Source organism: Sesamum indicum, linkage group LG12 (genome assembly GCF_000512975.1).
Source record: "Sesamum indicum cultivar Zhongzhi No. 13 linkage group LG12, S_indicum_v1.0, whole genome shotgun sequence".
Classification (NCBI taxonomy): Eukaryota; Viridiplantae; Streptophyta; class Magnoliopsida; order Lamiales; family Pedaliaceae; genus Sesamum; species Sesamum indicum.
Window position 1 is genome coordinate 6,003,073 of NC_026156.1, and position 14,485 is coordinate 6,017,557.

Genomic DNA, 14,485 nt, shown 5'->3' on the forward strand with positions numbered 1-14,485 from the left:
TTGGGATTAATGGGAAACCATATGGTTTCTTTGCTGGTGCTCGGGGTCTTCGCCAAGGAGACCCTATGTCCCCATATTTATTTGTCTTGATTATGGAAGTTTTGAATCTTATTTTGCAGCAACTAATTGATCAAGACAGGAGGTTTGTTTTTCACTGAAAATGCAAGTCGTTGAGATTGGTTCAACTTGAATTTGTTGATGACCTATTACTATTCTGTCGGGCTGAGCTAGAGTCCTTACGAGTGCTCAAGCAGGGACTTGACTTATTTGGGGATTTGTCCGGCCTTCGGGTCAACTATGGGGATTCGGAATTTGCTTATTGACTAACTCCACTTCCAAGAGGGACTTCAGCCAATGAAGTATTTGGGACTTCCTCTTATCTCATCACGGCTCACTATTTTGAATTGCCAACCCTTACTGTTAAAACTGGATCAGCGCATTAAAGGATGGGAAGGCACAGCTTTATCTTATACAGGACGAGTACAGATTATTAAATCTGTTCTTACTGCTCTTAGTATCTATTAGGTGTCCGCTTTTATTCTACCCAAAGGCATCATTGGAGAGATAGAAAAACGGTTGAGGTCCTTCTTATGGGAGGGATCATCTGCTCGAGGGTATGCAAAGGTGGCATGGGATTGCGTATGTCGTCCTATTGATGAAGGTGGTCAAGGGATTCAAGATATTACTACTCTTAACCGCGCACTTATGGGACTCAAATTTTTATAACATAGTGGATATTAAAAATGAATATGAAGAGGTGTATGCATTCATATATACATATTATATATAATAGTTTTCTTATTATTAACGTTAAAGTGCAAGTAAAGTCGTGCCCACCCAGGTTTAGCATTTCCATACTTATCAAGCGTTTTTAATGTGTCGTGCTCCTGCATCTGAAATTTTCACTCAATATATTCAACACTCCACGGAAGGGTGAAAAGGTAATTGCCTCAACAACCCACAACCAATTTTCAATATTATCTTTCTTGTTTCTACCATTCCTCTCCTCATCATCATCTTCACGGCTTCCTCTGCCACTCAACTTCATCGTCACCACCAACCCCCAAGATTTCCCTCAAAAATCGAAAAAGCAAAATTTCTTATCCTCTCCACAATCCTTTCTCTACGTAGCCAACTGCAGGAGTTACTCAAACGGACTAGGGTTAGTTTCTTTCCCTTTGGAGGCTGAGAAATATATGAAATTGTTTTGATTGGAGATGGCGGTGTTGTTGGACGACATAGTGAAGTCTGTCGAGCATCTGTTGAAGTTGATCAGCAAGAACAGCAAGGAACAGTCCTACGTCGACCCCACGCTCGACCCAGTTCTCCTCGTGCCTGGCATCGCCGGTTCTATTCTCAATGCAGTCGATAACAAGACAGGTAAAAAGGAGCGGGTCTGGGTGCGGATTCTTGCGGCCGATCACGAGTTTCGGGACAAGCTATGGTCTCGCTTCGATCCTGCCACTGGTCAATATTCTGCAATTTCTCCAGTTTCTTGAATTTACAGATGAATTTCTTTAGCTTTATTTTCATTTATTGGGTAATACTTTTTAATTTCTTGAATTCTTAGTCGTCTATTCTTCATCTGTCCCTGTTGTTCTCTGGGATAATTGTGAATTCTTGGATTCTTGATATGGTTCTCATAGAAAAAACAAAGAAACCCAAAAAAAAAAACAAAGTGACAATCAGACTCAAAAGGATTGTCCTCGTGTTGTTTCTGAGAACAGGCCTAGTTTGGTTCTTAGATTCCAGTGAGGAAAAGGTAAAATATAACCAAATTCAAGACTCCAGCATAGCACAAGTATCTGAAAGTTTAATTGGATATATGAAATTATTCTTGATATCGAGATTTGTCAAAAGGTTAAGACACGGGGTATTGCACATACTCCCTGGGCGTGATAAATTGTCTTTGGTTTCAGTTGTTTTATGCGTTCTTATAGATTGCAAAATTGTTGACTGTGCATAAAGTTGCAAAATTCAGGACAGAATGCGAGGACTTAACATTGTATAGACTTGGTTATATGGCATTTGTCAAAAAGTAAGCATGTCGTCTGTGGACGCCATGCTTCTTGGACCTGTTAACTGATATACATTAAGTAGATATCGATTTGGAAAAATATTTTTTGCAGACATAAGAAGGTAGTCAGTAGTGCAGTCTTCAATTTCTGGAGAAAATATGCTGAAATGCATAATTAAGATGTAATATATTTTAAGAATAATTCTCACGACCTCAATCTCAAAGGTGTGATATTAGCCACCATCTCTTCAGTTGTTATTTTCTATTCAGCAACTCCTTGCATGCCATGCAATATCTCATGTATGTGTGGTAAATCTACAGATGTGTAGGAGACGTGCGTCCCTTAATTTTCTTATTGTTTCTGTTGCTATGTACATTTTCTGGAGTGCTAAAACATGCTTGTAACAGGTAGATCTGTGACCCTAGATACTGATACACATATTGAGGTTCCCCAAGACCGATATGGCTTGTACGCTATCGACATGTTGGATCCTGACATGGTGAGTATTTCACTTAATTCTGTTTATGTTGTAGGTTGTCTGCCATATATACGGCTTGCGTTTGTTAATGTTCCTCTATCGATCGGTCATTTAGGTCATTCATGATTGCTTTCTTCACAGGTTCTGTTGTATTTTCACTGTTGACCTCAAATCCTCTTCCTGTCTGCATTTGCAGGTGATTGGTAGTGATTGTGTATATTATTTTCATGACATGATAGTTGAATTTCTCAAATGGGGCTACCAAGAGGGAACAACACTCTTTGGATTTGGATATGATTTCCGCCAAAGCAATCGGTAAATGCCGAACGTTGACCATATTAGTTGACTCTCCAGATCGTTTTCATGCTAAAATATAGTTTTGTACAAATATCACCATTTTGAGGTGACGTATTGCATTCATTTATCGTTGTTGAGAATCTTAGAACCTATGTTTTAGCCATGGTCTCCCTGTAATATAAATACATAGAGCCTGAAGTTTGTGGGAAGTTAATGTTTATGATATCCTATTTCTGGATAGTAAATCTACAAAGATTGCCCATGCTCATTTACCTACTTTAACAGCCTTGCTGACCTGGGATTGGAAATCCTAGAATCCAAATTACAGTGGTTGAATATTGGATCTAAATGGTTGATTTTGATGATAGATTTATCCAAAATTAATCTTAGATGGTCCTGCCGTTACTGCTTTTTAAGATTTTGCCAGCTATTTACAGCTATTTTGAGCTGCCTGGAATGTTTTCTTTTTAAGATTCCATCTCAACTCTTATGATTTTCTTATATATAATGTATATATTTTCCAGGTATCAGGGAACACTGGAGCGCCTGGCGTCAAAGCTTGAAGCTGTGTACACTGCATCTGGTGGAAGAAAAATAACCATAATAAGTCATTCTATGGGTGGTCTTCTGGTTAAATGTTTTATGAGTCTGCATACTGATGTAATATTCTCATTCTTCTTGAACTTCCCATTCTATTTTTGTTTTCCAGCTTTTGTCACTGGTTTACGTCTTTGATGCACTATTATCTCATTGTGTGTCTCTTTTGTCTCACAATTTGGGTAACTAATAGTGATGGTATTATTTTGTAGATCTTTGAGAAGTATGTGAAGAATTGGATCGCAATAGCTGCACCTTTTCGAGGTTTGTGGCTCTTTAAACTATTGCTTTGTAATATGCAAAGGGGAACCCTACACTTGTATTCTTGTAATGAGATTAGAAGTGTTCGACAATCTGTTATCGATGTCTAGTTAAGAAAGAGAACCATCATAAAAACACAGAGCTTTGTTTATGAGGTCAAGTAATATCGTTGTTTCCATCTATCTTTTGATCTTTGTTGTTGGGAACACTGAATTTCCAGCATCTCATGTTTTTAGTGGCAGAAGCTGATGCCAGCCATTGATTGCTGATTGTTTCAGTTGTTGTGTAAAGGTCCTACACTCATATTGTCATTGTTTAGTTTAAGGATAATTCTGGAACTGCATTTATGATTCTTAAGCTGGTTTTCCGGAGTAAAAGTATTTCCTGGTACAAAAATTTGGACTTTGAATAATACTTGTTGGTTTTGTTCATATAAGCCGTGATCACAGTGCAAATATATTTATTCATGTGATTCCATTTTAAGGTATGGTCCTCTGTAGCGCATGTAAGTTCCACTACTTGTGTCTCATTCAATTTTTCATCCAGTTTTCTCCTTGTGCTGTATTAAACTGAAGCAAGTATATATACTCCCTATATTTTAACATTTTTTGAATATTTGACCTCACTATTAAAGATTAATAATATAAACGCTTGTTGTCGAATTTCAACAGGTGCACCTGGATATATAACCTCCACACTTTTGAATGGTGCATCATTTGTCGAAGGGTGGGAACAGAATTTTTTTATTTCAAAGTGGAGTATGCACCAACTGGTATGGAGTCAATTACCTTGTTTTCAACTTCTGTTGTTGCTTTCCACCTCTTCAATCTCCTCCTACTATAATTGTTCCATGTCCATCCATAGTCTTTCTGTTCGTTGAATTTTGACCTTTGCGTTCTTACTTTACTGATAAATGTGTATTAGCAAAGCTCTTGTTTGGTCTTTGAAAATTGATGCATGGGACTCGGTATTATTTTTCTGTTAAAATTCCACGACTCGGTTCTTTCTTGGTTTGGGTTGGATTTTATTATGTAACTTCACTTACTTGGTCTCTGTATTAATCTGAAAGAGACAGATCCTATTGCTATAGTATTCTTTCATTATATTATCTGTTCTCTGAAAATAATTGCTAATGTCTTATCTGATCAGCTGATTGAATGCCCTTCAATATACGAACTGATGGCCTGTTTAGATTTTAAATGGGAACACATTCCACGTCTTGAAATCTGGAGACAGAAATGTGATGGTGACGGAAATTCCAGGATAATGCTTGAGTCTTACCCTCCGGCAGAATCTATACCTATCTTTATGGAAGCTCTTTCAGTCAATAAGGTGAGCTAGAACTCTGCTATTTTTAGGAGTAAAATGAAACAAATTAAACCTGGATTTATAATAATAGATACTTTTTGATGATCTGCAAAGTTGAATGTCTTGAAATGCAGCTGTCTTATACTGTCGTTGTAGTTTTACCCATAGATGATTTATGTCACACAATGAATATTCGCAAATAATTTAAAGGAGCTTTGAAGGAGTTTCTGGACATGTAATATATTAATTATCAAACTGGAACTTGTGCGAATTTTTCTAGTATGCTCAATGATATTAGACCAATTTACATCGTTTGTTTCGCTTTTGTGCAGGTCACTTATGATGGTGCAGATATTTCATTACCATTCAATACAGAGATTTTAAAATGGGCTAATGCGACACGCAAGTTGATGAGCTGTGCTGAGGTCCCCGGTCAAATTAAATTCTACAATATTTATGGCACAAATTATAAGACGCCTCACAGTGTTTGGTAAGGAAAATCCTTTCAATTCTGGAACAAAATTCTACACATCTCAAACACATAGGAACTTGGGTTGTAATCCTATTTTATGAGTTACTATGTTGCAGTTATGGAAGCCAGGATGCCCCTGTATCCGAGTTGCAACAATTACCTACTCTTGTGGTAAATTCTTTTTTAGATCTTTCTATACTACTTGTCTTTCTTTTCATTTCCTTTATTTGATTATGCATTTTCATATTGTTTGATGTGATACACTCCATATAGACGTATAAATTTTTAAGCGTTGCTCAAATATTGTTTTTGCTAACTTTTGAAGGGGAATTACATATATGTGGATGGTGATGGAACTGTTCCAGTGGAATCTTCAAAAGTAAGCTGTTTCAACTTTTTGCATCTAAAACCAAATTTGGACTTGTTTTAGTAGCTGGAAATGGGTCACAGAAGTACTTGTGGCCATTAGCTCATGAAATATAACAAAACAGCAGAGGAACATAAGTGAACTTAGGTGTTATTCTGATCATGGCATTGCTTATTGTTCTGTAGGCAGATGGGCTTCGTGCAGAAGCAAGAGTTGGAGTCCCTGGTGACCACCGGGGAATCCTTTGTGATCGTCATGTGTTCAGAATTCTCAAGCATTGGCTGAAGGCTGATCATGATCCTTTCTACAATCCCCTAAATGACTATGTAATTCTACCTACTGCCTTTGACATTGAAACCATCAGAACAAAAGGGTTGGAAGTTACTTCTCTCAAAGAGGAATGGGAAATTGTTGGGGAAGACCAAGATCAAGACCACGGAGAAGATATGGTAGAGAGAAAGCCTTTGGTGGGTTCAATTTCTGTTTCTCGTGTGGGAGGTGATAAATATTTGCAGGAAGAGGCTCATGCAACTGTTATAGTTGAACCTCAAAATGAAGGCAAGAAGCGCGTTGAGCTTAATGCTGTCTCTATCTCAGCAAGTGCATAAAAATCCTTGCATGAATGGCGGATGGGCCATACCATTTCATGCATGTCTGGACAGTTGTTCGTGTACATAAAAGCTTCTATTGGAGTTCCTTGCATCTTATTACTATAACATGGTATGTAAATGTTACTGACCTGAAATCTGTTACCCGACATGCTATAAATATAATTATTGACTTGTATCAAATGTGAATATTTTGAGTTAACTTTTATTGTATGTTGTTAATGTGTTTCTACAATGATTATATTAGGATCAATAAAATCAAGGGTTAATTCATTGATTGCCCTTGGGGTATGTTTATATTTATCCACCTCTCATGAGGTACTACCAAAATTAGTGTAGTCCATAGTTATGACTGGAAAATGACTCCATGAACTTGTAAGGAAATCTATTTTGCTCTTTCATACGGAAACCCACCCTTTGAGGGGTGACATTGTAATAAAGAAAAATTTTGAGTGAAGTAATCATTCATGTGGCATTATTTAGAGGAAAGTTGTGTTTTATTCATTTGTATTCCTGATATCTTTTGTAAATGAGTGAAATTCGTTTCTTTTCTGAAAGAGGTTGGGGGGAGTAAGTAATTTTGCTAAATATGAAGTCAATGATGTAATTGACCCAAGAATCTAAGAAACAGAATCATGTTAATTATTACAAAAGGGGTGAAGCCCCTATCTTTACTAATCTTCAATCTATTATTTCATAAGTAGTCTTGCTTGAAAGAAATGATGGTTGATACCATTACGTCTACCAAACCTATTACTTTCAATGGAGATATTGTAATATAGTTAAAAATATCTAAAATTTCAAATTCAGTCAAAACTGGATACATTGACAAAGCAAATACATAAGCGACGAGTTCCTTATTTATTATCATATGAGACACCAATTTTGGTACTAAAACACAATGCAAAATTTCTTGGATTATTGCTTTTATCATATACACAATTTGAGCTGCTGCTGGTCCATGACTATGAGAGCTGTTGCAGGGGTTGGTAGTCGAAAACTATGACCAACATAACCATTACACTCTATGTTTTGTACCCAACTCCCGCTCATACCCTTGTAATTCACTCACTCACTCATATTATCTATAGTCGTAACCTTCACAAAAAATAGGGTGGTCCAAAGAATAATAATAAAAGAGTTGCAATGGAACCCTTAGTTCCACCTGCCAACCAACCGATTACTATTTGATACACCCCCAGAGCTGTTTTTGAGCGCAGAAGGGGGCTTGCTTATGGGAAAAGCTTGAGATGAACCGGCACTCTAAACTTGGAGTTGCCTCAGCACCATCTTCAATGTGAAACCTGCTATCATGAGAGCGTATCTGATTGCTTTCTTCTCTTTGGTTTTGGTTCACCTAACTGCAAAGAAACACATACTTCGCCTTCAGATTCACTTCTTAGCAACGAGAGGTTTTCCAGGCCCGTCTTCTCCCCTTGTTGGCTATCATTTAAAAGAGATTTACATGAATAGCTTGGGATAAACTGATGTTCTACACTGGGAACCATCTCAGAGCCGCCTTCAATGTGAAACTCATCAAGCCTGGATTCTGGGACTGAGTGTTGATGCGAATCATCATCAGCAAAAACTTGCAGGATGCTTAAAGCAGGTGGTTCAAAGTTTTCTTCACATTTATGTGTTGTATTGATCAGTTCGAGCGGGGAGCATTCTCCAACTGTGGAGTCAACTCCTGATGCATTTCTCTGTTCATGCAGTGCAACTATTGGGCAATAGCAGACAGAGAGAGAGACACACACACAATCAAGAGAAGAAATTTTACGGCAATCTAAGACATGATAGAATAAAAATAAAACAGACCACAAGTCCAATAACTAAAATTGTTCATTCTATCTCAGGTGACTAGTGTCCCATGCCCTATTTTGGAATTTTTGTAGAATTATAAGAATAAGAATATCTAGAGCACAACCTTTTGAAATCCTTTTACCTTGCTTCCCTAAATTGGTTGCAATCAACCAACACCAGTTTGCTTCTTCATTCTGATAAAGCTATTCAAACACCTTAGAGCCCTATCAACATTTAACAAATTCTCAGGCACAATAGAACCTTCATGGGCCACCAAAACTTCACATAGCATACTAAACAAGAGCTTAGTTGATGTGAAAGTTAATCTCATACTCATTTATGGATCTTCTTTCCATCATTTAAAGTGCACCCCACAGTCCCCCTGAGCATAACTTCCTATGACACGTGAATAAATGTTAACACATACAACTAATTCGGAATTCTACAGTTGTTTTATTAGTGATGCTAACAATTATCAGATTAAGCACCAAGGTTGCTACTTGACAATTTAAGCGTGCAGAAACCATATTGCATCACCCTGGAAAATAAATATTGAATAAAAAGTGGGTCATAAAATATGATTCTAGCCAGGAGGCAATTGTGTTTAGAAATACGAACCGTGAAGCCCTTCAGGGGATGCGATGAGATCAAGTTCTAGGAGATCAAGAAGACGCCCTAAATCGACTCCACTGGTCCAATTTTCAGGGGGTTGGCCAACTTTCAATTTCAACCGACCTCGATTAGCTGTCCCACCCCAAATAATTCCAACAGGCCGGGGTTTCTCACCATTTTGATTCGTCAGGAGGATAAGGCTTCCGCTGTCACCTTCAAGGTCAAATGTTTGTTGATTTTCTCCAACAACAAGAAAATCAGTTAGGAAACACATCCCTTTTTCATCATTGTACTCCAGAGAATAGGCCATTATGGTCCCAGTTGTCAAGCCCGAGCTCCTTCCAACTTTGACAACTTGCCTTCCAACAAGACTACCAATAGGAGACTGCAAGTCTATTGCATTTACATCTCCAATTTCACCAACACCTTTCACTAATGTTGTCACATTGGCCATGTTAAAATCTTCGGCAAATGGAATGAAGGCGCCATCAGCTCGAACAAACGTCTCTGCATGACCAGGATATTGTAATAAGCGTGTATAAGTGTCAGGACACGATAATAATCACTACCATCATCATGAAATTGGGACACCTTTTCTCAAACATGGAAATAGCCCCAGTTAACTGCATATCAAATGGGAAGTACATTGAAACTTAAGCGGCATGACCAAGCATACTTGGGAAAGTTTACATAGAGGAATTACTTTACAGAAAATTCATTTCCCTTGGCTATGACAATCTGACTCTTCTAAATGCATCAGCCCTGATTGGCATGCATTGGATACTGAGCAAGTCTAGAAAAGTTAATGTTTCTCTTTGTACATTAAAAGTATGTTTACATATTTCATCTGTTCGGGCACTGCTTTAATCAAGTTTTGATATGCTAATTGACATAAAACAGTTTACCATGCAGATAGCAAAATATTAGAATACTCCAATAGTGGCACTTCACTCCTTGTTTTCTTATTCTTTATAAAATCTCACAGAGGAAAGCTGAAGATATTTTCGGCTTGAGCTACTTCAGAGATAGAAACTGTATCATGAAAACAGTCCGTGAATTATCATCTTACTTGGCATTATATTTGCTATTCATAGCACATCAGATAGGCACGTGTACAATCACATTACAATTTTGGAGATGAAAAAAAAAAAAAAAACCTTGTTTTTTGCCTTGATCGCCATTCCTGAAATTTTAGTCTGATTGACTTGGCATTTAGACTCTTTCCTGTATTGATACTCCTATCCAACCTCAGTGACACAGCTGCTTTTAGTAGCATAGTTTTCTCTGACAACTGCTCAAGATCTGATCGGGGTGTGTAATCATGAGCAATCTTAGAGCATTAGAAGGTTTCCTTTAACTTAACAATAAGTATGTCATGTAGTTCAGAGCCAAATCAATAGAACATGATTGTGGCATTGCCAACTTTCCTGCTTTTATCTCTTCAGTTGTAACTATTTCTTGATTCTGGAAAGAGCTATAGCATATATAAACTATACATGTTACAAAAATCAGAACTGCTTCCTTAACTGGGTGTTGAATCATAGATGATTAAAAAATGACAATTTACAACTTGGAATTATGTTACCTGGGTTAGTTCCAGCAAAAATGCCATACCAAAGATCATCAGTTATGAATGAAGTAGCCCTTTCCACTGCACCTAAGTACACCCCAGGCCCAAGACTCGGTGGCAACGGATGAAACATCTTCTGACTTGGATAGTCAAGATCAACTGCCACATGCCGATTAGTGAGGAAACCAACCTGCCTATTTCCTGTCCTGCTTTTGACAATGGCACCCAAGGTTCCATAAGTTTCTTGGCTTGCGACCTAATAATGCAGGGGGTCAGACTATTGAATAATTGAAGGACTATGAGGACAAAGACCTGGAATTGTATACAGGACCCGATCAAAGATTTTACACATCCTGGGCATGGCTTTGTTATATCATATGGACTATACTTCCTAACTACAAATTGGAATTCAACAACATATGATTGAGTCTTATCATCACCTGGGAACCTGATCCAATGCATGGATCACTTCCACCAAAACCATCTACAAGTTCTGTATAGAGTTGTTCTTTCGGTGTAGCTGCAGGCGCTCCGTAATAAGAGAATTCAACAACATCAACATCACACCAAACACCTCCAGGTCCCTACAAAACCAATTGTAAAGAGGATCTAAATAATGGGGGTTTTTAGAAGACAGGCATACAACTTCCAAAATCTTTTCGGGGTCTTAAATAATTCAAATTTTCTAACAAATACCATCTTTTACATAAACTTGTTTTTGGTTAAAATAATGTAGGAAAACTTACAAAGTTGGTGCTCAATCCAGTGTTTGGAATCTTAGACTAGATTATCGTTTTAGTAAGTAACAAGAAGGCATTGCAGGAGTGAAACCAAGTTCTGGAACTTTTCTCACACCAAGCAGCTCAATATAAGTTAAAATCAGAACATAACAAAATAAAGACATGAGCACCAAAACTGTAAAACCTCAAGAGCAGCAGGTAGACACTGTGCAGTGCTGAGCCACCGACTGTGAACTTTTCTAGCAACAAAGACAAGTATAGCTGGTATATCAGTCAACATGCCCCTCCTGATTCGAAAACCAATTGCAGTTCCAAGACTAAAGCGTCGCAAAAATTTGCTATGAAATGCTCTGATAGTCATCAGTTCTAGCAAGGTAGTGGCCTGCAACCCTGTTGGGCGCCGACCAAGAGTTTCAGGTAAAACTCCTTTCTGAAGATTCCCAAAGTAATTAGCCCTATCTTCTGCACCATCAGTTATCCGGCAAGCAGGCCATGAAAAATAAGCAGCATTGCTCTCGGAGAGCTGACCACCTGATGCAAAGGCTTGTAATGGCGGTGGGCTTGATTCAGGCAGATTATGATTATTGCAGTAGTTCCTTTCCATATCCAGTGCCGATTCCTCTGATGGAGAGGAACCAGAGTTATGAGTTCTTGAATCCATTTTAGCCATATAAATGTTCATGTATCAGCTTCCCTACAAGTAATAGATTGAAGTCATCTACCTTGCCTTTGGTATATTTCTCAGTAATATAGCATGCAGCAAACCAAATAAGTTGGATTAAAACAATTGCTTTTGTCAGATATGAACGTAGAAGGCTTTTAAACATTTTCTCCGATGAAAACTATACCATCATACTATTAGAAAATAGGGATATAGATAACAAGTTTCATTGACAAGATGATCAAGGGAATTTGACAGACAAGGTAGTAACTAATTCTAATACCAGATCTTGGATGCTAATCCAATTCATAGAAAGCACCTAAGAATAGTAATCCAGTTAGATGAAGTCCGTACCACCTTCATATGAAAAAACTCCATGATATTGTTTATTTCAAGCAATCAAACAGGATCCCCTGAAAATAAATGTCCAACCATCAGCATCAATAGCAAAAAAAGAAGTCGGTATGCATTAACAGAGAGCCATTCTATTTTTTGGTTTTTTCTTTTATCAAGGGAGAGCCATTCAAAGATCAGTGTTTGCAATTTCACAAATGTACAACTGGCAATTATAGTCAATGTGTTAGAAGTTGTAATTATTGCCACTTTAATCACCCTTCAATTTAAGTAAACTGTCAGGAAAGAAGCAAGGTCAACTTTTCTATAGAATATGCAAAAACAAACAGAAAATGAATTAATACAACACAAGAGCGAGAAGCAAAGAAGAACAGGTAAACAAAGTGGATAAGTTTTAGACCCAGGAAGCTATATCCAGCTAATGAGGATTAGGCTATTTGAGGCAACAACCTAAGACTCTCGAAACAACAATCCAAAACTGAAACTGCAAAGCCACACACCTCAGTACAATTCAATGGATAATAAAACTGAAATAAAAAAAAGATTGAATCTTTACGTAAATTCAATAAAAGTTAACCTGTTAACAGAACAGAAAGCCGTGATAGCCTAAAACAGATACCCTCCTCCAGAACCAGATTATCTTGCAGGGGTCAATCAATTTATTAAGAATGAATCCCAACAAGATAGTTGGTGTTGCCAGTCTGCAGAAAAATGATAAAAGGAAAGCTGAGAGTATGAGTGTGTGAGTGAGAATGCAGTTTTGTGTGTGAAAGAGAAATGGGTTAAAGGTGAAAAACTATATTTGGAAAGGGGGACTGTTTTTAGAAAGGAAATACTAAGAATACTGTATTCCATATACAAGTAATAAGTGGTGAGTAACTAGTAATAGTAACATCTGGTACTGGCAGTGTTGTAAAAGAAGAGGTTGTTTATTATTATTATTATTTATTAGTGGTCCATTTAAGAAACCTTATTTTTGTTTGTCCCTTTTGCCCCTTTTTGATGTCCTTATCATTCATATAGTCTTCTTTTTCGCCACTCATCATTTGAGTGATGAAATGACGGAACACGTTTCATGAATATTGAAGAGCAGAGAAGTTGAGAAAGCATGAGAAGATTTTAATGGTGGAAAAGAAGAGGGTGAGGCTAAAAAGATATGATTTTTCTTTGGATTCCATTGAAAATTATAGTAGGATTTGTGGGGATTAGGGGCCCATACATATTTGCTCCCCAAAAGTTGCACATTTATTCATCAAAAAATAATTCACTTCCCACTTATCATAAGTTGTGGTGATATATGGTATTGGTATTGGTACTGGTATTGGAATTGGTATGGTATGTGCTGCTTTTATATTCCCTTTTCTTGCACTTTTCACTGATAATGTTAGTATGATTACGGTATCTTTGCCCACCCAACTACTGGATCCTTCAACTATTTATACTTGACTTGGTTATAATACTATTTTGAGTCCTTAGCTGAAACTGTAAAAAGGGAATATGTCTTTTTGCCTTTCTCCACCACTAATTAATGCTGCTTCTTCAGGTAAGGGGTAAAAGACTAAAAGTAAAACTCTCAGGGACAGGGACAGGGACAGGGACAGGGTCAGTTCATATCATCACATATGGAAATGGTAGCAAGAAAACTTAGCGCAGTTATCCAAAACTAGTTATGATTTCTAAGAAAATGAGTTGGGTTGGGCTGTAGTGTAGATGGTGGTTTATCTATAGTTGCAGGGTGCAGTGCAGGAGCTTATCCTTGACCAAAACCCTCCATTCATTTGATGATGCGCCAAACCCATTATTATTATTATTTCTATCTCCAAAGTACCTAAGACGCCAACACAACCCCCCCTGCTCAAAAGGGACCCCTACAAACACAACTTTTTCTGAGTCTGAGTGGTGGTGAATTTTGGTGGTGGAAGGAAGGGGGGAGGGGGGTATGGGGACAGGGTAGGGCTGCTGTCATTATCTTTTCATTATCTTCTCCACTTTTGTCACTTACATGTTACATCATCTTCTTTACTCATTTTGTCAATTATCAAATCATCATCGCTGTGGACTTCTGTTCCACTCCTCCCTCCCTCCAATCCCACTTTTATTTTTTCTTTAATAATAATTCCATTTAAATTTGAATAGTTAATTATAATTAATCGAAACAAAATAATTATCATTCCCCTAAACTTGCATCTTATTACTCCAACTACACTCAAAAAATTATTCTTAACGTGAAAAGAGAAAGAAAACAATTAATACATATATATATATGTATAGGAATAATAATGGAGAAGAATAGTATTATTATTTTGTGGGGGGGATTATAAAGAGGGTGGGGCTGAGGA

At 37.4% G+C, this 14,485-nt stretch overlaps 2 protein-coding genes across 5 annotated transcripts; one reads left to right on the top strand and one right to left on the bottom strand.

The window, feature by feature from the left end:
- On the top strand, positions 956-6,647 carry LOC105175869 (lecithin-cholesterol acyltransferase-like 4). Its single transcript, XM_011098493.2, has 11 exons — positions 956-1,467; positions 2,426-2,517; positions 2,693-2,811; positions 3,318-3,453; positions 3,603-3,654; positions 4,323-4,423; positions 4,801-4,983; positions 5,292-5,449; positions 5,548-5,602; positions 5,757-5,810; positions 5,984-6,647. The coding sequence occupies exons 1-11, from the start codon at positions 1,218-1,220 to the stop codon at positions 6,404-6,406; spliced, it is 1,623 nt and encodes a 540-aa protein (XP_011096795.1). The 5' UTR covers positions 956-1,217; the 3' UTR covers positions 6,407-6,647.
- LOC105175870 lies at positions 7,628-13,019 on the bottom strand. 4 transcript variants are annotated; one of them, XM_011098495.2, is made up of 7 exons: positions 12,724-13,019; positions 12,150-12,205; positions 11,316-11,825; positions 10,832-10,975; positions 10,407-10,647; positions 8,828-9,328; positions 7,628-8,126 (listed from the first exon to the last, which is right to left on the bottom strand). In XM_011098495.2, exons 3-7 carry the CDS (start codon positions 11,811-11,813, stop codon positions 7,717-7,719), a joined length of 1,794 nt encoding a protein of 597 aa, XP_011096797.1. In that variant the 5' UTR covers positions 11,814-11,825; positions 12,150-12,205; positions 12,724-13,019; the 3' UTR covers positions 7,628-7,716. The 4 variants fall into 4 exon arrangements, with proteins under 4 accessions (XP_011096797.1, XP_011096796.1, XP_011096798.1 ...); XM_011098494.2 differs by having other exon boundaries at positions 12,147-12,205; XM_011098496.2 differs by having other exon boundaries at positions 12,076-12,205.

Coding starts and splice junctions, on each gene's coding strand:
- LOC105175869 (XM_011098493.2), top strand. CDS start 1,218: ATGGCGGTGTTGTTGGACGACATAGTGAAGTCTGTCGAGCATCTGTTG. Junction 1,468..2,425: donor TCGCTTCGATCCTGCCACTG/GTCAATATTCTG, acceptor TGCTTGTAACAG/GTAGATCTGTGACCCTAGAT. Junction 5,450..5,547: donor AAGACGCCTCACAGTGTTTG/GTAAGGAAAATC, acceptor ACTATGTTGCAG/TTATGGAAGCCAGGATGCCC.
- LOC105175870 (XM_020698444.1), bottom strand. CDS start 11,813: ATGAACATTTATATGGCTAAAATGGATTCAAGAACTCATAACTCTGGT. Junction 10,976..11,315: donor GTCTACCTGCTGCTCTTGAG/GTTTTACAGTTT, acceptor TTGGTTTTGTAG/GGACCTGGAGGTGTTTGGTG. Junction 9,329..10,406: donor TTTTGCTGGAACTAACCCAG/GTAACATAATTC, acceptor CTGGTCATGCAG/AGACGTTTGTTCGAGCTGAT.